A 26,571-nucleotide genomic window follows, 5' to 3' on the forward strand; every position below is an offset into this window, starting at 1 on the left:
ATGAGCCTACAAAACAGCCGCCTTTATCAGACATGAATTGCTTTGTTGGGAGTGAAGACGTGAAACCTTGATTGTGTGTTGGTGAGAGTGTGTGTGTGTGTGTTCATGGAAACTGACTTGGGACATACTACAGCCCTTGGCGCTCTTCCTATTGTTTGTCTCCATCCCCTCACTCTGCTCCAGGGGCTTTCTCCATTTATATCCCCCCCCCCCAGGAGGTAAGAACATTTTCCATTAATCAAAACTCCACATAATTGGCCCTGAGCGGCTCAGTGGTCTAAGTCACTGAATCGCAGTACTGCTGGGAACTTGTGTTGCGGCCAGATGTTAAATCCTGGTCACGGCATACCAACGGTGCCCGGCGTCCAGCAGAGGGCGACGCAAATCGTCTGAGCGTGCTGCCCGGGTTGGGGGGGTGGATGAAGATCAAGAGCTGTTGCGACAGGGCAAGGCCATAATCACAAATTGGATATTAGGAAATTGCGCCGGATAATTTGAGGAAAATGGGCTCTTCCAAATGCTACTACTATTAATAGAATATAAATATGCGATATTCAAAGCAACAGGTCTGCTTTACAGTGGATTTATGGCGAGCTGAATGCCCCCCAACTCCAACTTGTCCTCACAGCTCCAGTTGGACCTAGAGTCTGTTGACTGTCAATCACTGGTCCCTGTAAAGCGGTGCAATGACAGTGCACAGAGGACACGTGTGATACAAATCAATAATCGTGTTTTACTGATATGAGGTTGCTCTGTGTTATGGCCTGCTCCTCTACCACATGTCGTACTGTGTGTCTCTCTCTCTCCCTCTCCCTCACACGGTCTCTCCCGTGCTCTCTGACACCATCACCCTCTCCCTCTATTTCCCCCTCTCCTTTTCTTTTTCCTCTCTATCAACCTCTCTCTATCATTCTCTATCTCGTTGTCGTTCGAAGTCTCCCTCTCTCCGTCCCCTACGGCTCCGCTCTATCGTTTTATCTCTATATCACAGATAAAAGCGCAGCCCAGATCACCGGGGGAACAATTAGTCTCGCCTGTCTAATCAAATCCCTTCTGCGCGCCTCAATCTCCCTCATTTTCCTAAACTTCCCTCCTATTCCCCAACAGGCATACCATTACCATGAACCCACACAGAGGAAGCTGTGAAGCCATCAATACAGGCCAGGACCTTCCTCTATCTCCACATCCATCTAGTTCTCTTTGAGTCTTTATCATGTACATCATTCACCTTCCGGCTTCCTGTCCCTTTTATCTCTCACTCCATCATACCGCCTACCAATCTTCTCTTCTCTTCAGCTCCCTCTGTTTAGAGACTAAATCTGTCTCCTCTCCCCGGTCCAAGCCCGCCCTCGTTTTTTGGATCTCTCTCACTAACCATACCTCTGTTGGAATAGCCATGCAAAATATACGAAGCCAATAGATCATTTTGACAGTTTAATTTAAATGCTTGCTAATTAGTTAATTTGGAAATTATATTATCCAACCATCCAATTAATTTGGTCTATATTTACAATGATCATCAAGTTTCAGGTCTTTATTTTAGTACTATCTTTCAGGGTTGAGCTATCGAGAGCTCACGGATTGTTTTCAATGAGGTGGGTAGCAGCTGATTGGATGGAATGGGCGGTTGGTGTGTGTGTGTGTTGATATATTCTATACTATTCTCAGCGTTGTGTATTCGTTAGGTAACACATCACCTGCTGGCTTCCCTCTTTCCCTGTTCCTTTCCATTCTTCTCCAATATGTTCATACACACGCGCGCACACACACAAGCACACACACACACACACCAACACCCACAAACGCAAACACTCACAGAAACATGCAAACCGAGAAAAAAAGAGACGGCGAGGTAGAGACAGAACGATGAAAGGATTTCGTGCCTTCCCTTGTCTTTTTGGATTTCCAGCCATCCCTGTCTGGGCTGGGGAAAGCATTATGCCAATGTTGATCCGTGAAGACGCAGAGGACACACAGATCCAATCCGACGCTTCTCTGCTGCTGAATTCCATCTGTCAGTCTGTGATACTGCTGGGCAGGCTGCGGCCCACTCTGACTAGTCACATCAGGGAGCTGAACCGGTGAAACATGTCACCGCCATCCCGGGAGACACACCGACACTTCCCTGCCATTACGCCATCGCACCGAACACTGTGGAAGCCCGTACCACCGTGCTGCCCTGTAGAGTCACTGCTAAATGTTTTCTCTGTTGTTTATATATTGTTCTGTGTCCGTGGATTGCCCAAACTGGAAAGCTGTCATTTCCCTAGGAAGGTCTGGCGGAGCGCTCCTTCAAACGTGGCCTTCGTTGGCCGATACAAAAGCTTTGAGGAATCCCCGGAATTGGATTAATCAGCTTTGTATTCTCACCAGTTATCTCACACAACCTTCCCCCCCCATCAGTCTGGACTGGATTTAATGGACAAGTGTTATGTTTGCTTTGTCATATACAGCTTGATTTGGAGTTATAGCAGGCAGTGTTTTTGGCTAAAACCTTGCTCAGGAAAGTTATCACTATTAATGTAAACGTGGTCACTTTGGCTCAGGCCATCTTGGAGTTGACATTGCAGGCATAGATAGCCTGGAGACAAGTTAGGTGAGTCTTGGTGGAACTGGATTTTGACCTGTTTTAGATTCATTCCAGATAGTCAATGAAATAATGTAACAAGTGAATGTAATATATAAAAAGAGTATTACAATTACATACCAGTATCCAAGATAAAGGTTCTCCCTGGAGATTGTAGATGCAGGCAGGAGTGAGGAAGTGCAGAAGAGAGCTTTCCCAAAATCCACTCTGGTTTATATCCCCTTACCAAAGGTGTGGGGGTTGGTTTACTGACCTAAGGATAACAAACTAGTCCTGAAGAATAAACCCCTTATCAGTTAGGGACACATTCCAGTCTGTTCTGGGGCCATCTCATATGAGAAAGTGGTGTTGTCTCGAGAAGCAAGCCAGCTAGGCCATTACATGCAAAACCCTTGTCCCTGCATTCACATCTTACCGAAACATCTGTTTACCATTAACATTCCAATGATAGCCTACATGGGTATACATGTCTTTAAAAATAATGAAGAATCATTGAATATGTAAATAAACATCAATTTTTTAAAAATGTTGTTTCCTTCAGTCCCTTAGTAACCACCATTTGTGACCAACTGTCCGACCTGGACTAGGTTTAAATAGACTCTGGACTACAATTTGTACTCTTAATATGTTCACCTGGCACAGCCAGAAGAAGACTGGTCACCCCTCTGAGCCTGGTTCCTCTCTAAGCTTCTTCCAAATTTCAACACTACTGTTGATTGCTCCTTGGGGTTTAAGGCCGGGTGTTTTGTGCTGATGTAAAAAGGGCTTTATAAATACATTTGATTGATTGATTGTCCGTCTCTCTCTCTCTCCAGATGATGTGCCGCCCTACTTTAAGACAGAGCCAGTGCGGAGCCAGCTGCACCTGGAGCGTAACCGGCTGGTCCTGACGTGTATGGCGGAGGGTAGCTGGCCCCTGGAGTTCAAGTGGATCCACAATGGAACCGAGCTCACCCGCTTCTCCCTGGAGTACAGGTGGGTCTGGCCACTGTATTGGCCACACAGTCACTGTTTCAACTAGGGAGAGAGAGTATACTGTTGGTCTCCCGTCCCCATGTGATCAGCAAGCGCGTCTTCAGCTCGCCACAAATCCAACTCACAGACCTGTGACCTCCACCAGAAAGAGACAGAAAAAGAGAGAGAGACAGAGAGAGAGAGAAGAAAAAAGAAAGATAGAGAAAGATAAAGCCTCTTTATTGTGAATAATCTTAATCATGTGGCAAGCACTGGTCTTATCTCTGGAAGTGGTATTTGCGTGCGTGTGTGTGTGTGTGTATTTGTGTGCGTGTGTCTTTGTGTGAATCTGTGTGTGTGTGCGGGTATATCAATGTGTCTGTGTGTCTGCGTGTGTGTGTGTGTGTGCATGCGTGTGTGTGTGCACGCATGTGTGCCTCTTCTTGGATCAGAACAAAGAGCTAGCAATGTCTCTGGTGTCGTGTTAAGGGAGCTGCTGAATTGGATTTCTACAAAGCCTCAGGAAGATAGACAACATCAGTAACAGTCGGGGTCATGACCCACTGAGAGACAGACAGAGACACGGTCACAGAGAGAGAGACAGAAAGACAAAAACGGACAGGCAGACAGACAGCAAGAGTCCCACACACACAAACACAGACACTGTTTTATTATTTGTAACTTTTGTTAAATATTGCTAAGTTTTTCTACCCTTCCAAGTTTTTAATGTCCAATTCACAATCATGGCCCTGCCTCATCGTTACAAATACCTGGTTCAGGAGAGTCATCGCCAAGCCTGCTTCTTATCATACTTCTTGCTCAACGTCCAGACACTGATGGCATTCCTCAACCAAGATTCCTGCTGCTAGTTATTGACGTAGGCTTCTGTCTGCCTGTCTGTCTGTTATTGAGTCAATGAGTGAGCCTGATGGATTGTGGTGTATTTGTGGTGTGTGTTATCAGATTATTGGTTGTTTGTCTGTGTGTGTGTATGTGCCCCCCATCGCAGAGTCCTCTCCTGACAGGTAAGGGCAGATGGCCAGTGTCAGGTCCCTGGAGACAGCCTCTATTTTAAAGACTGACACACAAACACACAGGGCCAGAGTAATGCTTGGACTTATAGGGGCTAAATGTGTTTATTTAGTGAATGGAAGCACAGACCAATGACAGGAGGTAAGGATGTGAAGCCCACAGGCATTTAATTGAAAGGACAAAAAGGTTAACTCAGTCCAAATAACACAGAAATGGACAGGAGACGGGCTGGGGATGGCGTCTCAGTCATGGTCCTCAGGCGCTCAGGCTCGTGATCGGCTTTCCCTCAGTTCTCTCTGTCTGGGGAGAAACACACAGGTGAAACACGTATGGGGTGCTGTCACAAACAGTCTCTCACTTTCCTCATCTCTTCTCATGTGGATTTCAAGTCCTCTTTTTATAGCCCCCCATATTACTGTAAGTCTCATCTGGGGAAGACGTGCTCGGGCAAAGCTAACCTCCCCAGTTGCTTCCAGAATATACCAGATGTACTCTATGTACCCACAGTAGATGTGCGGGAGTACAGTTGTACATTATGTAACCACTGTAGATGTGCAGGAGTACCAGGTATACAGTATGTACCCACAGTAGATGTTCAGGGGTACCAGGTATGCAATAAATGTGCAAGAGTACCAGGTATACAGTATATGTTTAGGGGTAACCGGTGTACAGTAGATGTGCAGGAGTACCAGGTATACAGTAGATGTGCAGGAGTACCAGGTATAGAGTATGTGACCACAGTAGATGTGCACAAATACCAGGTATACAGTAGATGTGCAGGAGTACCAGGTATACCGTATGTAACCACAGTAGATGTGCACAAATACCAGGTATACAGTAGATGTGCATGGGTACCAGGTATACAGTATGTAACTACAGTAGATGTGCACAAATACCAGGTATACAGTAGATGTGCATGGGTACCAGGTATACAGTATGTAACCACAGTAGATGTGCAGGGGTACCAGATATACAGTAGATGTGCAGGAGTACCAGGTATACAGTATGTAACCACAGTAGATGTGCAGGGGTACCAGGTATATAGTAGATGTGCAGGAGTACCAGGTATACAGTATGTAACCACAGTAGATGTGCAGGGGTACCATGTTTTCAGTGTGTTTGTACCTTTGTTTCGTGTATTCTGCAATCTAATCCTTTGTCTCACTGACATTGAGAGAGAGATTGTTGTTCCATATTGAGAGACATGATTCTTTTCCTTTCAGTTGTCAGGCTAAGATGCTATAGACAGCCCACGTGTTGCGTAGGCAGAGAGGTAGCATGTTCTTCATTTTCCTTGAACAAACAAGCAAAAGTTGGTCTTTGAATAGTTTTGCTCAATAGTATTATTGGTTGATTGAGCGAGTGAATTATTGAGTGTGTGGGGGAGTGTGTGTGTGTGTGTGTGCATGAATTTGTGTGTATGCTTTTTGCATGCATTTTACATGTATATGCTTGTGTATTTGTGTGGATTTGTGTGAGACACACCATCCCTCAGCTGTCTGTGAAAGACCATAGGCAGCCCACATTTTGCCTGGGTAGAAAGTAACATTTCCTTTATTTTCCTTGAACAAACAAGCAACAGTTCTCTGAGTAGTTTGATTAGTTAGGATGCCCTGTGCAGTACAGAGACCTAGCAGACACTGAACTGTGTAGCAAAGCGAGTATCCTGAACACTGGCTTCACTGTGGATTTCTACTGTATCTACTGTATTTATTAATTTATTTATTTCTGTCTTTTACCTATCATATATCAATATCTATATCTATATACAACTCTGTTTCCAAAAAAGTTGTGGTGCTGCAAAACATTTGTATATATACTGAATGCCATGATGTGCAAATCATTTAAACCATATGTTCAATAGAAAATAGTGAAAAGACAACATATCAAATGTTGAAACTGAGATATTTCATTGTTTCTTGAAACAGATATGCCCACTTTGAATTTGATGCCAGCAACACATTTCAAAGAAGTTGGGACAGAGGCAACAAAAGACTGGAAAATCTGTGTAATGTTAAAAAACTATACCTGGTGGAATATCACACAACTAATTAGGTCAATTGGCTACAGTAACATGATTGGGTATAAAAAGATCATTCCAGAGAAGATGGGTCAGTCAGAAGTGAGGATGGGGAGGGGTTCACCACTCTGTGAAAGAGTGTGTGGGCAAAAAGTGCAACAATTTAAGAATTGCGTCTCTCAACGTAACATTTTTGGGGATTTCATAATTTACAGTAACTAATACCATAAAATGATTCAGAGAATCCGGGAAATCTCTGTATGCAAGGTAAAGGCTGAAAACCAATATTGGATGGCTGTGATCTTCTGGCCCTCAGGTGGCACTGCATTAAAAACAGAGACAATTTGGGAGTGGAAATCACTGCAAAGAAGAAACCATGTACTAAAAAGATCCAGAAATGTTGCTGCCTTCTCTGAGCCTGAGCTCATTTCAGATGGACTGAGGCAGTGTAAAACGTTCCTGTTTTCTGACAAATCAAAATGTAATTTTTTTGTGTGAATCATGGACGCTACGTCCGCCGAACTAAATAGGAGAGGGACCATCCAGCTTCTTATCAGCACACAGTTCAAAAGCCAGCATCCGTGATGGTATGGGGGTGCATTTGTGCACATGTCATGTGTGATTTGCACATCTGTGAAGTCACATTTAATGCTGAACAATATATACAGGTTTTGGAGCAACAAATGCTGCCATCCAAACAATGTCTTTTTCAGGGAAGACTTTGCTTATTTCAGAAAGACAATGCCAAAACATTCTGCATGTATTACAACAGCATGGCTCTGTAGTAAAACAGTTTGAGTGCTAAACTGGCCTGCCTGCAGTCCAGACTTTTGGCGCATTATGAAACCAAAAATATGACAATGGAGAGCCTGAAATGTTGAGCAGCTGAAATCCTGTATTTAGCAAGAATGGCAATACATTTTACTTTCAAAACTACAGCTATTGGTCTCCTCAGTTCCCAAACGCTAACAGAATATTGTTAAAAGAAGAGGTGATGCAACACAGTGGTAAACATGCCCCTTTCCCAACTTCTTTAACATGTGTTGCTGGCATCAAATTCAAAATGAGCATGTATTATTCCAAAAACAATAACATTTCTCAGTTAAAACATTAGATATGTGGTCTTTGTATGAAAACATTTAAAAATTTAAAACAGGGATAAATGCTGATGATTGCACATCATTGCATTCTGTTTTTATTAGCATTTTACGCAGCTATCTTCTGTCTGTCTCCCTCTTCTCTGTCTAACTCTCTCCATCTTTCCCTCCCACTCCATCTATCATTGTCTCCCTCTTTTCTCTCTATAACTGTCTCTCACTGTCTCTTTGGTGTGGAACTGTGAGTCAGAGAGTATGAGAGTGTGTGAGGTTTGCGACAGAGATTCATGCCTGTATTCAAAACTCTACGTAAAGAGATGTGCAAATGTTCCCACCAGTGGTGTGTTTTCACCAAACACTTGACTTTTTGCGGATGAAGAACAGTGTGCGATTAAACACACTTTCTGATGAACTTTTCATGTACTGAATGAAAATCTAAAGTTTGATGTGTTTCCATTGCATATTAAACTGTTCTAGTTTTGGCAGGTGCACTTAAGCCAACAGCCCCCAGATTCAGTGCCAGTAGGCTTGCCTACATGATGAGATGAATATGAATAACTGGGTTGTTTTTTGTCAGTCAAAAGACAGCCAAGCATCGATCATCATGGCACCAGCATAATACCTTCAATATTTATTTAAAAGGCATCAGCCTCATTCACTTTGTTCAAATGTTTTGCAGCTGTATCGTAATGAACCGCATGATTTTTTCCACAGTGTGGGAAGGTCACATAATACCATTGCATAACTCCAAGTTTATTTCGATAATTTTATTCCTATTTGGGAATCCAAAAAAATTATTCATATTACCTTTCATGTCTATATCTGCCTGGTCAGAAATACCAGTCCCACCAGACCCTCTAATTCCTCTTTTTCCTTCCTAATTTCATCCGTCTCTTCCTCTCTTCATCAGATTGCTCTTCCTTCCCTCAATTCCCCTTTAAATACTTTTCTTCTACACTCTTCATCCCTTCATTCCATCATTCTCTCACTTCAGTCCCAATCCCTTCTCATCCCTCTATTTTCTTTCTTTTCGTCTCCTCTCCCCCCTCTCCATCCATCCCTTCATCCCTCTCTCCACTCCTCCCTGGGCTAATTAAAGGGGGACTTGACACAGAGGAACCGTCCACAGGAACATCAATCAATCACTGTCCGACATCCCAGCGGCCTGCTGACTCCTCCAACCTGCTGGGTGACACACACCACGCACTCAGTTCTGCAAAGGTTAATTGTATTCATGAGAGAGCAAAGGAGTGAGGGAGAGAGGGGGATGAGAGGGCCAGGCAGAGAGAGAGAGAGAGAGAGGGAGGGAGGGAGGGAGGGAGGGAGGGAGAGAGGAGTATGTAGGGCGAGCGATAGAGAAACAGATAAAGAGAGAAAGGGAGAGAAAACGAGTTAAAGTCACCCTGAAGGTTCTTGCTCAAGATGGAGGACTGAATTCTCCACAGGCCTTTGCAAGGTTAGACTATGGAGCACGAAACACCACCTGTCAACTTTCTCTCCTACACCCTTCCTCCCTTCCTTCCTTCCTTCCTCCCTTCCTTCTTTCCTTCCTCCCTCCCTTTCTTCCTTCCTTCCTTCCTTCCTTCCACGTTCGATATCTCTCCTCTTCGCTGGATCCCTCTGATTCAGTCCTCTCCCTCAGCAGTTACTCAAACTAATGTTTCTTGTTTTACTTGTGGCGCTATGCACGTACAAAACACCCATTCTGTTTACTATTGTGCTAGCCGCTGTCTGAGGTGTTAATTTCCCTTGCAAACACAGGAGAAGCCTCGGTAAAGTCACCAGTTTACCTCTCGCTCCTAATTAGTCGATTAGCACTAATAGACTTCAAACTCCAAGTAATTGAGTACAGTTGGCTGGCGTTGCCCCCCAGAGCTAATATGGTTTGATACCTCATTATGGAACAGGTATTACAGCCCTTTCCAACTCCTCCCACCCCCTGATCCCCCTATCACGCTATCAGCCTGGGTCCCTGTCCATCACAGTCTCTTCCTCTTTGTCCCGCGTTCAGCCCCTCCCTCCAGGTGGCTCGCTGGCTACTTCTTTAAGGTGTTAAGGTCTCAGCTGTGCCGTCATGTCATGTTCCTCATGTCATGCCTCTTGGCGTTCTACTCAGCCATATCGAAGTCGAAGATCTCGCGTCATACCTTGTCTTTCCCTTGCATGAGAGGAGACAGTCAACACATTGACGTGAAGCCACGGTGCATCCAGCCATCTCCAGAACATCTAGACGAATAGATGCAAAAAGCCCATAGTGGGCATGGCAACATAGTGGTGAGCAGGGTCTCAAACAGTGATGGGCTCTAACCTAAGCCCAAAAACACGTTGTGTGTGTCAGGCTGGACTGCTTTTGGTTTTTCCCTCCCTGTGTCTCCCTATCACTTCCTCCTTTCTCTCTGTCTCTGTGTTCTGTCGCTGTCCTCCTCATCCCTCCATTGCCTGCCTCCCTCCTTCTGTTCTCCTCTATTTGGCCAGATCTCTTTACCTTGCCCACCCTATTGTGTCTATTGATCTACATCTGAGGTCAATAGATTTTTAAAGACTTGGGACCCAACTCCAGGCTCTCCTTCCCTCTCTCTCTCTTCATCTCTGTCCTCTTCTCCGTCTCCCAATCTCTCTCTCCATCCCTCCCCATATCCCCTTTCTTCTCTCTCTCTCCTCTCTCATTCTCTCTTCACCTCTCTTTCCTTCCCACTCTCTTCCTTTCTCATTCTCTCTGTCCATCCATGTGTCTGTTCTTTCGCGTCCCTCATTCTCTCTCTCTGTGTTCTTTCTCACAGCACTGATCCGAGGGGTCATGGAGAGCTTTCCCTCTGTAGTCATTTGTTGCTTAAATTCTCCAGATTATGTACCTGCATATCTAACTTCCGGACTGCTGGATCACTGACAGGAACCATGTGGAATGCTGGAATTATTTCATTTACTGCATATTAATCGGCCAAGCTCATATCATAAAGCATGTTGATGTTATTTGTATCCCTGTTGTCCAGGAATTGTGAGCAGCTCCTCCTATTGGCCTTATTGTATAAGCGCCTTTGACCTACACCATCTCACCTACACCTGAATATGTGTGGTAAAATGTCTGTCTTACTTTTGGAAATGAAAACTTAAGAGTAGAGAACTATAACAGACCGAAGGACAGAGAATATATTTGGTGTAGTGGAGTCTGGCGCTACGAGGAATCTGACCACCAACTCCAGGGCTTGTGATTGATTCCAGTTTCAAACACATTGAAACTGGAGACCGTTAAAAAGTTTCCAGTTACTTACTCGCCAAGGAAAGTCTAGATAAGGAGGATCAAATATATGGCCGGCACTCCGAATCTGGCTCGCAAGGGAGTCCAATTCAGCTAATGGGAGTTTTGAGGAAAGAAATATATTTTATACATGTTATTTATTTGTGAGAATGTCAACATAATTTAAAATGAATATAACAAATGGACTGTGTAGAAGTTATAATCGGCTTACATTAATTAGCAACATGACATAGCACCCTGCTAGAATAAAGGTTAAATATTTAAATAAATACAAATGTACTACATTTCTTGGCACCAGCTTGAAAATAATCACCTAAATAAAAACCAGACATTTTGAGTGCAAAGAAATCTTTATAAACAATGGGTATAGAATTATTTTAGTAACATTTTACAGTGAGAAAATATTCATTGCAACCCCAGGAGCAAAATGTGTCTAGTCTAGATGTTATCTCTGCATTCCTTTGTTTTTCTACTTTCATGTGGTCAGCCCTTTGTGTATTATCCCTCGCTTTCAAAGCAGACATTTCACCCTCTGCAGCCAGACTCAGAGAGCGTGATGACCTGCAAAGTGAGTTTGTGCTCTATCATTCATTGGACGTTATTATAATGTCAGACTAATGGTAGTGTACTAAATGATGTGTTTGGTTGCCCCCATATGGCCGGGAGGTGAAACAGCAAGTCTGTGGCTGTAAATTAAACTCAAGGTCACAGGAATTCTGTGGGTGGGCTGGTGGGCAGAGGCTGCTAGATACAAGCGCACACACACACACACACACACACATAAGACCTGCAATGCTGCAATGTTCCAGCCCAGCTACATTAATGTATTGTTCTCCAGCACTCTGACGGGCATCCTATGTTCCCATCTTGTTGGGTGTCCAACTGTCCTGTCGTGTTCCACTTTCAGTAAATCTTTCAGGTGTGTTCCAGGCACTTTTGACACGTGTGTAATGTGTGTGTTCCAGACATAATATGTGTGTGTGTGTGTGTTTTGCAGGTACCTGATTCCCTCCTTGGACCGGTCCCACGCTGGCTTGTACAGATGTATCGTCAGGAACCGGGTGGGGGCCTTACTGCAGAGGAGGACTGAAGTACAGGTGGCATGTAAGTGACTGTGTGTGCGTACGTGTTTGTGTGTGTCTAGATGTGTGTGTGTGTGTGTGTGTGTGTGTGCGCCAGTTAATTTTACTCCAGTATTGATTGCAGGAAGCGTGAGTCCCTTCTGAGAGACAGAGTGACTGTATCAAGATGCACTAGGTGCCCTCTGAGGGAGAGTGGTGTGTTGGAGAGTGGGCCAGCTGTGTGGGGGGGGGTAAAAAAGATCTACCTGCATCTCATTTCCTGAGCCACTGCCCCCCCACCCCAACAGCTGGTCCACTCTAGCCTGTCATTAGATAGATTATGTTGTGCTGTTGTTTTTAACTTACCACCATTTTAAAATACGACTGCCACTTAGTTTATTCGCTCCTTTGTCAACAACATCTGCTCCTCTCCAGCTGAACCAGAGATTTTTGAATATGTCTCCATAAATTCAGGTTAGAGTTCAACAAGTCCCCTCCCCCCCTCCCTGGAGCTCCTCCACGAGTCTCCCCACCACAGTGTTATAGTCGTTTGTCAGGGCGAGCACACCGATGAGGGGGCCAAACTGGAATCACGCTGAATTCATCTCTCAGTTTGCCTTAATCTCACAGTGGGATTGGACCTGCTTGTGCTTTAACATGCCAGGGACATGTGACTCCTTGTGGAGACTCGTCTCCACAGATGGGGGTCAATATGAGATGTTTGTCTTGTTGATAACGCGAATATATGACTTGAGATCCAGCAACTGGGGCAGTGGCGAGTGCTATTATTGTATAGATTGGCTGTTTGCTAGGGTTTCGTGGATGGAGATGATTGATGGGTCAGTAAACCAACCACTATGATAGGGTTGTGAGACTGAATCCATCTAGAGAAAAGTCTTTCAAACCCTAACCTTAATACCTAACGTTAACCTTAAATATATCCTTTTACCATAACACCTGGACCTAACCATACTACCTAACCCTAACCATCCCTGTGGTTGGGCCATGCTCATCTTTTATCAGTAATTCCAGCCACAGAAAATATATGTTTGCTTTCACTTCACACCTAGACGTTTAGCTCCACAAACGTCACACATTGAGGTGAGACTGTGAGATCTTGTTTCTGTGTGACCCCGGGTTTCTCCCAAATGAACTGTAAAGTCAGGCAGGGGAGTTAAACAGAGGCACACCAGGTTCCACTGGGGTAGTCCCTGGCGGCGTGGTACAAACACCCCAAACCCCTTTCACAAGTCTCTCTCTATTTCTCCCGACAGTCTCTCTAAAACGCAGTCCTTTTCACTCCCGCACATAGTACCTCCTTTCTCTCTTTCATCCTCTCCTGTAATCGCTCAGTTTTTCACAGCTTCTCTCTTTTAATATCTGCTGCTCTCTTTTTGCTTTTTCTATCTCCTACCTCTCTTTCTCCAGTTTTTCCCTTCCTGCTTCACTCTCTCGTTCTCCTGTCCCACTCTCTCATTCTGCCTCTTTTAAACCGAGTAGCCAGGGAGTAAAGCAGATCTGCAGGTCCACTAGCTAGCTCAGTTCTCAGCGCTTGCTAGTTTGTATGACTCCAACAGGGTGCCAGAATGGAGAGAGAAAAACAACCACTCAATACTGTAAGTGGTTCTGGATAAGAGTGTCTGCTAAATGACTAAAATGTAAATGAAATGTAAATGCAGCGGAGGGAGAAGCAAAAGGAGGAGAAATGGGGAGGAATAAAGGTAGAGAGGCTGGGGAGCGAGAGACTAATGTAAAGGGAGCAAAGGGAGGTTAGATTGAGTCCTCCTATTGAGCCCAGACAATGCAGGATTGCAGAAACACCTCTGAAAGAGCAACACAGAACAGAGAGGAGTGGCAGATTAGGGACATCAATGACAGTATATTGGCCAAACACCAACATCAAAGTCGAGGGATTTGAACACTACTCTAATGAACACTACTCCATTTGGATGCCAAGCAGCACAGTAAAGCCAGATTACAGATTTATTCTCTTTGAAAGAAACAGACATTTGATATTTTGCCACCGTCGACCAATATCATTCTACACATTCTGGAGGTATTAAATATGTTTTAGTTCAAAGTGTAAATATGTAGGCATGTATCACATATGACATATTTATTGCTTAATTTACTGTATGATTTTGTATTCACATGGGTTTGGAGATCTCTTTTTTGATTCTCAATCTCTACTCAGTGGAGGAAAAATTGTTACCTTTTTAATCACTAACTCTCAGTCTTTCATGTCCTACATAGTGTCATAGAAAAGTGAGTTCTCAACCCTATTGTCTCAGACACCCGTCATCCCTGTGTACTGTAGACACCCGTCATCCCTGTGTACTGTAGACACCCGTCATCCCTGTGTGCTTTAGACACCCGTCATCCCTGTGTACTGTAGACACCCGTCATCCCTGTGTACTGTAGACACCCGTCATCCCTGTGTGCTTTAGACACCCGTCATCCCTGTGTACTGTAGACACCCGTCATCCCTGTGTACTGTAGACACCCGTCATCCCTGTGTACTGTAGACACCCGTCATCCCTGTGTACTGTAGACACCCGTCATCCCTGTGTACTGTAGACACCCGTCATCCCTGTGTACTGTAGGGCATATGATGCTTTGTCTGAACTCTTACTCTGTCTCCCTCTCTCTTAGTCTCCCTCCCTCTCTGTCTGTCTCATTCTCTTCCTCCCTCTCTGTCTCCCTCTCTGTCTGTCTGCTTCTCTCCCTGTCTCCCTCTCACCCTCTCTCTTTGTCTCTCTCTCTTTCTATTGACAGGGACTGCATAACCTTATAGTATAATTGACAGTGACTGCATAACCCTGTAGTACCATTGACAGTGACTGCATAACCCTGTAGTATCATTGACAGTGACTGCATAACCCTATAGTGACATTGACTGCATAACCCTATAGTATCATTGTAACAACTTTTGGATAATGAAGATAAATTGAAGCTACTGTTTCACAGCTATCCGTTGATGATGAGACTGACAATGTTTAACTTGATGAGAATTCTATTCTCCTTACGACTAACTCATCTTTTTCTTTGGTTCTCTTCTTTTTCTTCCCTTAGTTATGGGCAGTTTTGAGGAAGGCGAGCGCACCCAGTCCGTCTCTCAGGGGGAGGGGGCAGTGGTTCCTGCCCCGCGCATCAGAAGCTTTCCCCAGCCTCAAGTCACATGGTTCAGGGACGGACGCAAGATACCACCCAGCAGCCGCATGTAAGACACCCATCATCCCCATCTACTGTAGACACCTGTCATCCCCATGTGCTGGAGACACCTGTCATCCCCATGTGCTGTAGACACCCATCATCCCCATTTACTGTAGACACCTGTCATCCCCATGTGCTGTAGACACCCATCATCCCCATGTACTGTAGATACCCATCATCCCCATCTACTGTAGACACCCGTCATCCCCATGCACTGTAGACACCTGTCATCCCCATGTGCTGTATACACCCGTCATCCCTGTGTACTATAGACACCCATCATCCCTGTGTCCTTGTAGACACCCGTCATCCCCTTGTACTTATAGACACCCGTCATCCTCATGTACTGTAGACACCCGTCATCCCCTTGTACTTGTAGACACCCGTCATCCCTGTGTACTGTAGACACCCGTCATCCCTGTGTACTGTAGACACCCATCATCCCCATGTACTGTAGACACCCGTCATCCTTGTGTACTGTAGACACCCGTCGTCCCTGTGTACTGTATACACCCGTCATCCCTGTGTACTGTAGGGCATATGATGCTTTGTCTGAACTCTTATTCTGTCTCTCTCTCTGTCCGTCTCCCTCTCTGTCTGTCTGATTCTCTCCCTGTCTCCCTCTCCCCCTCTCTCCCTGTCTCCCTCTCTCTGTCTCCCTGTCTCTCTTTCTCCCTCTCTCTGTCCCTTTCTCTCCCTGTCTCCCATTGTCTGTCTTTAAAATGATTCAGCATTTTTTTGTATATTAATCAGAAGAGGGAATTGGCCTAGTTCTGCTTTACATGGGTTGTTTGGGGGTTTTCTCCGGACTCTCAGGATGCTCTTACAGAGTTCTGCATTTAGGGTTTCAGTTTGGTGTTTGTCCCATTTGTCAATTTCTTGTTTTCTAAGTGATCCCCACGCGTCAATGACATATAGTGCAATTTGATTAATCTTTTAATGGCATCAAATGCTCTCCTAGCATTATCTCACAGTTCATTCACTGCCAGGTTGAACCTCCCTATGGAGCCCATTTGTTGTCCCAGATATGTGTAAGCATATGTGTGTTCTATGTGAGTGGAGCATAATAAGAAAGTATATCTGGATCTTTATTGGAATATCATCATCTTTGTCTTTTTTAGATTGACTGTCAGTGCTCAGGTCTGGCAGAACGGATGCAGTGTATCAAAATGATGCTGTAGGCCCTCTTTAGTTGGTGACAGTAGAAGCAGATAATTTGCATACAGGAGGCATTTTGTTGCATACAGGAGGCTGTGTTGTTAAGAGTGAGTCCTGAGGCTGTAGATTGTTCAAGCATTTCAGTCAATTCATTGATATTGTTGTTAAATAGGCTTGAGCTTAAGTTGTTCCATTGTTTTACTTCATGTCCTTGAGAAAATAATTCTGTTATTCTATTCTGTTTATCTCCAATTTTGACTGGACATTTGTTATATGTGTATGTTGATTTAATAATATCATATCTTTTTCCTCTCCAAAATACTTTCAATTAGTTTGAGTAAAATTCCTTCATGTCAACCTGAATCAAATGCCTTTTCAAAATCTGTGAAGCAGAAGATGTTTTGATTTAGGTGTTTTGTTTTGATTTAGGTGTTTGTCGATGGTGTGAAGGGTATAAATATTAGTTTTGATAATTTGGTAGGAATCCAGTCTGACTGTTGCTCAGAACATTGCATTATCTTAGAACACATTGTGTTCTAAGATAATGCATTAATCTGCTTTTTATGGTGGCACAGAATAGTTTGCCCAGGTTGCAGTTGACACAAATGCTTCAGTATTTGTTGGGATCAAATTTGTTTCTGTTCTTAAAACATTATGTTATTAGTCCCTGGTTCCAGAGGTCTGGGAAATAGCCTTTGACTATGGCAATGTTGAAATTATAATATGTGTATTTTATCCTTAATGTAATACCCCAATCATACCACACGTTTTTGGGTTTAAGTGCCTGTATTTTTTCCAATATTTCAACTTTTGGATTACGGTTATCTTTGATAGCAGATTCAAGTTGTTTTAGTTTATTTATTTTGTTTCAAATTCTTTTTTGTGGTACTTCCATATTCTTCTCAATCTGACTTTTTTAGGGAGTGTTGCCAGAAAATGTTTGCATCAATTGATACTTCCGTTTCAGTTAGTTGATGTTTGATGTGTTTTTCTTGTTTTCTTCTGAGAGTCTGTTTCTTTTAGGATTTCCCAGTAATATTGGCGCGGGTCTTGGTTTCTGGCTCTCTATGTTTTAGGTCCAATAGATTTCAGATATCTCTCACGCTCTTCCTCACTTATTTTCTGACTCTCTCCGTCTCTCTTTCTTCCTCTAGGTCTCTCTCTCTGTCTCTCTGTCTCGCTCTCTCTTTTTCTCTGTCTGTCTCTCTCTGCCTGTCTCTTCTTTCTTTCACTGTTCATCTGCTACTCTGTCATTGTTGTTAAAACCGTATTTCCCCTCAAGATGTTGGCTGTTACAATGGATGCGTTGTCTGTTTCTGTGAATGTACTGTTCATTCTAATGTGTTGGTAGGAGTAGGCTTCATCTGTGTGTTTGAAGTTTTCATGTGGCAGAGGTTTGTGTCCCAGTGTTACAGAGAGACTTAAACATAGAGAGATGTGGAGAGACTATGTTTGGGGAAATTTTGCAATGTGCTATCACAGCTGTAAGATCTGTGGCCTATTTTCACGAGAACAGGGCAAACAGTGGAGCAAAAACAACATGGGGAACCTACCCAATATTCATCTTTTTATTTATTTGTGACATTCTTACACATAACTATTTGCACGTTTTTACACACTGTAAATACAAATACAGTCAATTATACATTTTTAAAACTTGTTTAGTAAAGAAATGATTATTTTGTTAGCAGGTTTTTCTACTTGGTTTTGCTGTGCAAACAAATGTCAATAAAGTCAATAAAGTCCAATAAAATGAAATAGAATTGAAAAGTTTCAGACTGAAGGGTGAAAGAGGGAGACAGGGACACATGCAAGGCAACAGAGAGAGAGACAGCAAGAGACAGAATGACAACAAAACAGACAGACAGACAGAGGGAGAGATTGTATCTGTCTGTAAGGTAACTATGTCTCTATTACTTCAGAGAGCTTTTGGCCAAAGTTAAATGTACTCCCAGGGCCTATCCTCCACTCTCTTATTGCAAATGGAGTCGAGAAGGCTAGGGATACTTGTTTACCAGGTCAGAGAGAGGCCTGGTACTATCAGTCTAAATGGGGCCAGGCCAGGGTCTCTGCTGGGCTCTGAGCTCCACGTGGAGCCACTGACAGCTTCAAATGGGATTCTTGTCTTGGTTTCTCATTTTTCCACTTAAAATGGAAAAGGGGGCAAATAGAGAGGTGCTTTTGGGAAGAGGCTCTCATTTTCACGCTCTCTCACTTAGCAGCCAGCCGAATGGGAGACTGGGAGCCCTGCTCATTTTCAGTGGAAGGATTGGCTCCAGATACTACTTCCACGATAGGAGGCGGCGCTGGGCAGCTGCTTCAGCCAAGGGGACAGCTTTGTTAATTGGGTTTTGGTTTCTTTTTCATTTTGGCTGGTTTCTTAGTGCGAAAGGACAGTGTGTGTGTGTGTGTGTGTGTGTGTGTGTGTGTGTGTGTGCGTGTGTGGTAAAGGTGACCCACCCTTTCATCATGTTTGCCTGTATTCATTCAGGGAGGTGACCTTGGTTAAACTAAGGCTTCCTTATCTGATGGTATCGTCAGTAATCATCTCCCAGCCTGGTTGACAATGAAAGGAGATGGAAGGGGGATAGACAAGTTAGTTGGAGTAAAGTTGAACTAAAACATTGGGTAATGAAAATGATAGCAACCTTCTGACTAATAAGTCAGTTGTAGAGGCCCTAACCTGTAGTTTACCAAATGTGACATTGTGACATTCCAAAACACTACAACACAACCCCCCCCCCCACCCCCCAAACACACACACACACAAACACACAAATTCTCCCTCTCTTTCTGTCAGGCCTAGGGCCACCCACTGGGTGCCTTTTTAACACTGCCGTCCTTGCCTTCTGCTCTCGAGATCCTCATTTGCTAATTCCACACGAACTAGCCAAGGTTACTCTGTGCAAATGAGCATTGGTGATATCGCGGTCTGATTTTTTTCAGACAATAATTGAATAGAATTTGAATCAAGATCCACTCTGTAGTAGCTTCAATGCCTGTGGGGGAGTGGGGGCTACCATGTACCTGTCTATCATCTGTCAACGTTCTATATAACTATATATGTACAATCTATCTGGGTATTATCTATGTATCATCCATGTATCACCTATATACAGTATATATCATCTATCTATCTAGCTATCACTTACCTATATACCTAAAGGATTATTAGGAACACCTGTTCAATTTCTCATTAATGCAATTATCTTATCAACCAATCACATGGCAGTTGCTTCAATGCATTTAGGGGTGTGGTCCTGGTCAAGACAATCTCCTGAACTCCAAACTGAATGTCAGAATGGGAAAGAAAGGTGATTTAAGCAATTTTGAGCGTGGCATGGTTGTTGGTGCCAGACGGGCCGGTCTGAGTATTTCACAATCTGCTCAGTTACTGGGATTTTCACGCACAACCATTTCTAGGGTTTACAAAGAATGGTGTGAAAAGGGAAAAACATCCAGTATGCGGCAGTCCTGTGGGCGAAAATGCCTTGCGATTTCTGTTGAGACATTCAGATTGTAGACTCAGAATTTGGCGTAAACCGAATGAGAACATGGATCCATCATGCCTTATTACCACTGTGCAGGCTGGTGGTGGTGGTGTAATGGTGTGGGGGATGTTTTCTTGGCACACTTTAGGCCCCTTAGTGCCAATTGGGCATCGTTTAAATGCCACGGCCTACCTGAGCATTGTTTCTGACCATGTCCATCCCTTTATGACCACCATGTACCCATCCTCTGATGGCTACTTCCAGCAGGATAATGCACCATGTCACAAAGCTCGAATCATTTCAAATTGGTTTCTTGAACATGACAATGAGTTCACTGTACTGAAATGGCCCCCACAGTCACCAGATCTCAACCCAATAGAGCATCTTTGGGATGTGGTGGAATGGGAGCTTCGTGCCCTGGATGTGCATCCCACAAATCTCCATCAACTGCAAGATGCTATCCTATCAATATGGGCCAGAATTTCTAAAGAATGCTTTCAGCACCTTGTTGAATCAATGCTATGTAGAATTAAGGCAGTTCTGAAGGCGAAAGGGGGTCAAACACAGTATTAGTATGGTGTTCCTAATAATCATTTAGGTGAGTGTATTTCATCTATCTGGCTATCATGGATTTATAATTCATCTATCTGGCTAACATCTATCTACGTATGAAATGTCTCTATCTGTCAGTCGGTCTGTTTGTCCGTCCGTCCATCTGTCTTTCTGTCTGTTCATCTGTCCGTTTTATAGTTCCACTAACTTCCAGGGCACAGGGTTTTTTTTGGAGAGAACATAATGAGGGCATTGATAATAAGGCAATATACTGTACCACCAAAAAGTCGTTCTCTTTGTTCTCAACTTATATTTTTTCTCTCCAGTCTCTCCTTTTCTCTCATGCTTTTTCTCCATCTTTATCTCTGTGACTTTGTATGGAGGCAAGGTGTCATAAGTGTAATTTGCAGACTCTCTAGGGTTTCTCCACACCCGTCCTTCCTTCCTTTCTACTGTACAACTATAAAAAATGCCCAGAATAACAGCAGTTATAATATGGAAGTAATCTAACATCTTCTGAAATCTAATACGGTTGACCCCAGGAGGAGCCCTCCTTCTACTTTAACTTCTGCTTTGGCACCTTGACACTTCTTACTACTTCTGTCACACTATAACATTACAATACAAAGTCTGCAAGTGTGTGTGTGTGTGTGAGTGTGTGTGGGTGTCTGTGTCTCATTGCTGCCTTCCCCCATAGCTGGGTGGATGAAAAGGCAGGAGGGAGAAACTGTACCATCTTCTGTGGCTTTGGATTCCAAGGACACTGGTTTACTTCCGCTGGCGTGGGTTACTGCTCGGAGACAGACACTGAGAAATCAGTTTCCCTTGAAATTCAGAGGCAATGATCTCGCATTATTTCACCTTTAAAGACGTTGAATAAACGTCTAATTTACATTCAGCTATTGTTGAGGAGAGGAGCTTATTGAGGGAGCCATTCAACCCACGTTGGCTGAGAATGGATGTTGAAGTGGCGGTACGTACCATGGTGGATCAGGACATTTGAAGTGATTTACCAGATGCTTTTATCCACAGCAACTTAATGTAGTTAATGCTTCCGTTGTAATACTGGACCCCCATGGACCCCCATGGGAAATTGCCCCAAACATCTGGCCACACAAACACAATTCTCTGCCAACTGAGCTACAAAACCAACTGTATTATATTACCTAGGTCTTCACAGACCGTTACATAGTCCCTTGCGTGTGTTCCCTCAAGACCTGGAGAACTCTAAACGGTCAGCTCGGTGAAACAGAAAAGTCCTGTAATCATATACGTTCCTCATCTAAGTGTCAGTAAGGCAACTGTCTTTATCTGTCTGTCTGCCAGCCAGCAAATGGAAACACACGCTCTCATTCAACTGAATTCAACGATTAGAAACATTTAGCGTTTTTTGAGCAATCCAAAATACTCTCGACGGCACTCTTAAACGGATAAAAATGCATACTTTTTTTTCAGTAGAAGTTCAACAGGTTTTCGTAGTCTGTGCAGTACTCCGTTTTTTTTTCTAAGCCCTGCGACGTGTTGACCACTGTCGCTGAATAACTGGACTGCTAAACTCTGACAGTATATATCAGCACTCAGTCTGGTGCCGGAGAGTTGGATGGTGTATCTCCATCATTGGCCTTCATCTACATTTTACTAATTTTACTCACTGTAAAATCCCCCATCTTGGCTCTCCTGCCTCCAGTTTCCCCTTGACAAAGGCAATGTTTCATAGTGGGCCTGCAACTGCTCTCTCCCTATGCCATGCTGCCTATGCAGCTGTTCTTTTTGGCAACGGCTAGCACTGCTCTGTCCTCACAGACTCCCAACGTCCTTGTCTCCGAGAAAGAGTTCTGTGCGTTGGTTGACTACTTTATACTCTTCATTGTGATCCTTCGGGACCATTCTGGCTATAAAAACAGACCTCGGATGTCCCTTTGATCTAAACAGAATAGTCGTCTGTTCACAGAAGAAAAAGCCAAACAGCTTTCTTTGTTTCCAAGTTGCTTTTCTGCAAATGATTGATCCCAACTCTCCTGAACAGGTATAGTGTGTCCAATACCGTGGATTGTTTTTCTGTCCGGATCCCGGGCTCATTGAAATGCAGTGTGCCAGGACCGGCTGAAGCAGATGGGAGAAAAAGCACTTATTTAGCTCTAATAGTCATTACTCTTCCATTATTGAATAGGTGCGCAATTGAAAGGGCCTTTTTCCATTCAGGCACTGTGATTTCTTGTGTTATTCACCAGACTAATGCTCTATACAGTGGGGAGAACAAGTATTTGATACACTGCCGATTTTGCAGGTTTTCACATATACAAACCATGTAGAGGTCTGTAATTTTTATCATAGGTACTCTTCAACTGTGAGTGAAAGAATCTAAAACAAAAATCCAGAAAATCACATTGTATGATTTTTAAGTAATTAATTAGCATTTTATTGCATGACATAAGTATTTGATACATCAGGAAAGCTGAACTTAATATTTGATAAAGAAACCTTTGTTTGCAATTACAAAGATCTGAGATTTTGGCCCACTCCTCCATACAGACCTTCTCCAGATCCTTCAGGTTTCGGGGCTGTCGCTGGCCAATACGGACCATCAGCTCCCTCCAATTATTTTCTATTGGGTTCAGGTCTGGAAACTGGCTAGGCCACTCCAGGACCTTGAGAGGCTTCTTACGGAGTCACTCCTTAGTTGCCCTTGCTGTGTGTTTCGGGTCGTTGTCATGCTGGAAGACCCAGCCACGACCCATCTTCAATGCTCTTACTGAGGGAAGGAGGTTGTTGGCCGAGATATCGCGATACATGGCCCCATACATCCTCCCCTCAATACGGTGCAGTCGTCCTGTCCCCTTTGCAGAAAAGCATCCCCAAAGAATGACGTTTCCACCTCCATGCTTCACATTTGGGATGGTGTTCTTGGGGTTGTATTCGTCCTTCTTCTTCCTCCAAACACGGCGAGTGGAGTTTAGACCAAAAAGCAAAATTTTTGTCTCATCAGACCACATGACCTTCTCCCATTCCTCCTCTGGATCATCCAGATGGTCATTGGCAAACTTCAAACGGGCCTGGACATGCGCTGGCATGAGCAGGGGGATCTTGCGTGCGCTGCAGGATTTTAATCCATGATGGCATAGTGTGTTACTAATGGTTTTCTTTGAGACTGTGGTCCCAGCTCTCCTCAGGCCATTGACCAGGTCCTGCCGTGTAGTTCTGGGCTTATCCCTCACCTTCCTCACGATCATTGATGCCCCACGAGGTGAGATCTTGCATGGAGCCCCAGACCGAGGGAGATTGACCTTCATCTTGAACTTCTTCCATTTTCTAATAATTGCGCCAACAGTTGTTGCCTTCTCACCAAACTGCGTGCCTATTGTCCTGTAGCCCATACCTTGTGCAGGTCTACAATTTTATCCCTGATGTCCTTACACAGCTCTCTGGTCTTGGCCATTGTTGAGAGATTGGAGTCTGTTTGATTGAGTGTGTGGACAGGTGTCTTTTATACAGGTAACAAGTTCAAACAGGTGCAGTTAATACAGGTAATGAGTGGAGAACAGGAGGGCTTCTTAAAGAAAAACTAACAGGTCTGTGAGAGTTGGAATTTTTACTGGTTGGTAGGTGATCAAATACTTATGTCATGCAATAAAATGCTAATTCATTATTTAAAAATCATACAATGTGATTTTCTGGATTTTTGTCTCTCACAGTTGAATTGTACCTATAATAGAAATTACAGACTTCTACATGCTTTGTAAGTGGGAAAACCTGCAAAATCGGCAGTGTATCAAATACTTGTTCTCCCCAATGTATAATCAGGCTATTTCAGTAAACACATTTAGTCTGAATTGCACAGTTTGCCAGATTGGACGGCGAAGCAGGTCCAAGGAGGTCAAGAGGAGACCGGCCGGATCCTGTCCGCCTTCCTCCCGCAGCCATCTCTTTTAGCGCGGACACATCTGTTTCCCCTGCCTCTCAATACGCAGAGTCATGGATTTATCTCTTAGCGCTGCAGCTCCACAGCCGTGTCGCCGTGGCGGTGAACGAGCCGTTGTAACGTGGTCTACCCGGAGAGGCGTGTGGAGGAGACCACTGGCAATGATGAGGAACATCCAATGCCGTGCAATTAGCAGTTCTGCTCTTTGGAGAGAGTGGTCAATCAATGGGGCTGAAACCATCCCCTACTGCCAGTCCACTATGGATTCTCTATCACTCATTGTGGTAAATGTGTGTGTGTGTGTGTGGGGGGGGGAGGGGGGGGGGTTCATGTGTGTGGTGTGTTCTGTGTGTTGTGCATGTGCGTGTGCATTGTGCATGCATATGTGTGTATCCTTGTGCATGTGTGAATGCGTGTAGTTGGATTAAGTGAGCTGTGTTGGATTAGTCCTAGTTGACCTGTCTGGGTGGGCTCGGTGGTGAACCGTGAAAGGCTCAATGAGAGATGACCCCTAGTGACAGTTACGTGATCAATCAAATGGATGATGCTTAGAATAATCTGGCCACAGTGCCCGGGCCCACGCCCCAGACAGGCATGAGAAGAGGTCCGACTGGCCATGCTTTGACATTCTATGAGAGAATATAACATCAAGCAGTTGGTAATGGAGTGTCAAGCAGTCGACCACAAGTGAGAAAACCAAGTGGCTGTTTTATGATGACCAGCCTCTCCTTCCCTCTCTCCCTCCCTCCCTCCCACCCTCCCTCCCTCCCTCCCTCCCTCCCTCCCTCCCACCCTCTCTCCCTCCCTCCCTCCCTCCCACCCTCTCTCCCTCCCTCCCTCCCACCCTCCCCGGGGCTGTAGCTTTTCATCAGCGCACTGTCCGCTGGAGCCAGTTGAAGGCACGGGCAGTGTGCTTTCTGTCCGCTCTGGTTTGAGTCGCTTGATCCCCCCTGACCCCTCTCTCTCCTGGGGGAGGCTGGCCATGGCCGTTTGTCTAGAAGTAATGGAAGTCTGGGGGTGGGGAGGGACACAGAAATAGAGACTGAGAGAGAAAGACCATCACGACGTACCTCGTTTCCGTTGTGTGTCTGTAGTGTGCCTGGTCACGCTATGTGAACAACATGAAGTGTAGCTCACTCTTCCACACAGACACTTCCACACAACGCCAGACGTGTTACCGTTATGCATTTTAACTGTCAACCTTTTTCATCTCGCATGGCGTCCAATAAATCAATACACCCTAGATTGGAAATAATTACAAATGGCTATACATGACGCCTCCAGGAATCTGCACAGCCAGGCTCAGCTCCCGCTACAAGCTGTCTAGGCTGCCAAAATACCTCAGAGCCACTGCCTGCTGTCCAGCCTTCTGCCATGCAGCCTCCCGGCAGAGTGATTGGAACTGTTACAGTGGAATAACAATTGGTCTTAAATCAAAGGAAAACTTTAGATTTTTAAGATGTTCCGTCCGTCTAAGCGCTCATAGGCTTGTTGACACAAGCTCATGCACACCCGCACACACCCATATGCTTTCTCTCTCTTTCTCAAGCACGCAAATTTAAACGTGCACACTGCTGAGATTGGTTTTGTCCCGATTATGTAGGAGAGAAACGACGAGAAACGGAAACAGAGTGAGTGACAGAGAGAAACAGAGAGAGCGACGCAGTTAGACACAACCAAAATGAGAAAAGATTTTGACACACGGTTTGACCCCAAAAAGCCCAGAGCAAACTGGAATGCTACCTTGCTCCAAACAAAGAGTACGAAGTGGCAGAGTACCTGGCCAATGTGACAGACCCAGAATTATGAAGTACCATGACTTTGTACAAATTGCCCTCAAGAATTACCCTTGTATCTGTTAGGCAGAAAACTGCAAGGCACAATCACAGCAGCACGATATGTGACATTTTGCTGTGAGCAAAGGCCACAATTACCAATATTCATCTATTTTCACTTGTCCTTCTCACTTGCAACTATTTGCACACAAAAAAATGCACGGCACTGTATGTTATCATTTAATGAAATGTGGTTTCTTAGAATTTCAGATGTATTTTCCCACTTTTGTTGTTTAATATAAATGTTGCTATTTTCCAGTGAAATAAAAAAACAAAAGGGATTTCAATGGACATGGAGAGGAACAGATTAGATCACACTGAGGTCACCACTAAAAACATGTCATCTTAGTTACTCCAATTCTTGGCTCCCGTCGTTCAAGCCATCCCTTGGAGTAT

At 44.3% G+C, this 26,571-nt stretch overlaps 1 protein-coding gene across 10 annotated transcripts in view; it reads left to right on the forward strand.

Annotated features, from left to right (window-relative positions):
* sdk2b (sidekick cell adhesion molecule 2b) overlaps window positions 1-26,571 on the forward strand; it is a 298,546-nt gene that overhangs the window by 213,192 nt on the left and 58,783 nt on the right. For all 10 annotated transcript variants that reach the window (XM_013133839.4, XM_013133840.4, XM_020046793.3 and 7 more), the window contains exons 2-4: window positions 3,403-3,562; window positions 11,944-12,050; window positions 15,080-15,227. In XM_013133839.4, coding sequence (XP_012989293.1) covers window positions 3,403-3,562; window positions 11,944-12,050; window positions 15,080-15,227 — 415 coding nt within the window. The remainder of the gene's footprint in view (window positions 1-3,402; window positions 3,563-11,943; window positions 12,051-15,079; window positions 15,228-26,571) is intronic.

Source organism: Esox lucius, chromosome 5, assembly GCF_011004845.1.
Source record: "Esox lucius isolate fEsoLuc1 chromosome 5, fEsoLuc1.pri, whole genome shotgun sequence".
NCBI lineage: Eukaryota > Metazoa > Chordata > Actinopteri > Esociformes > Esocidae > Esox > Esox lucius.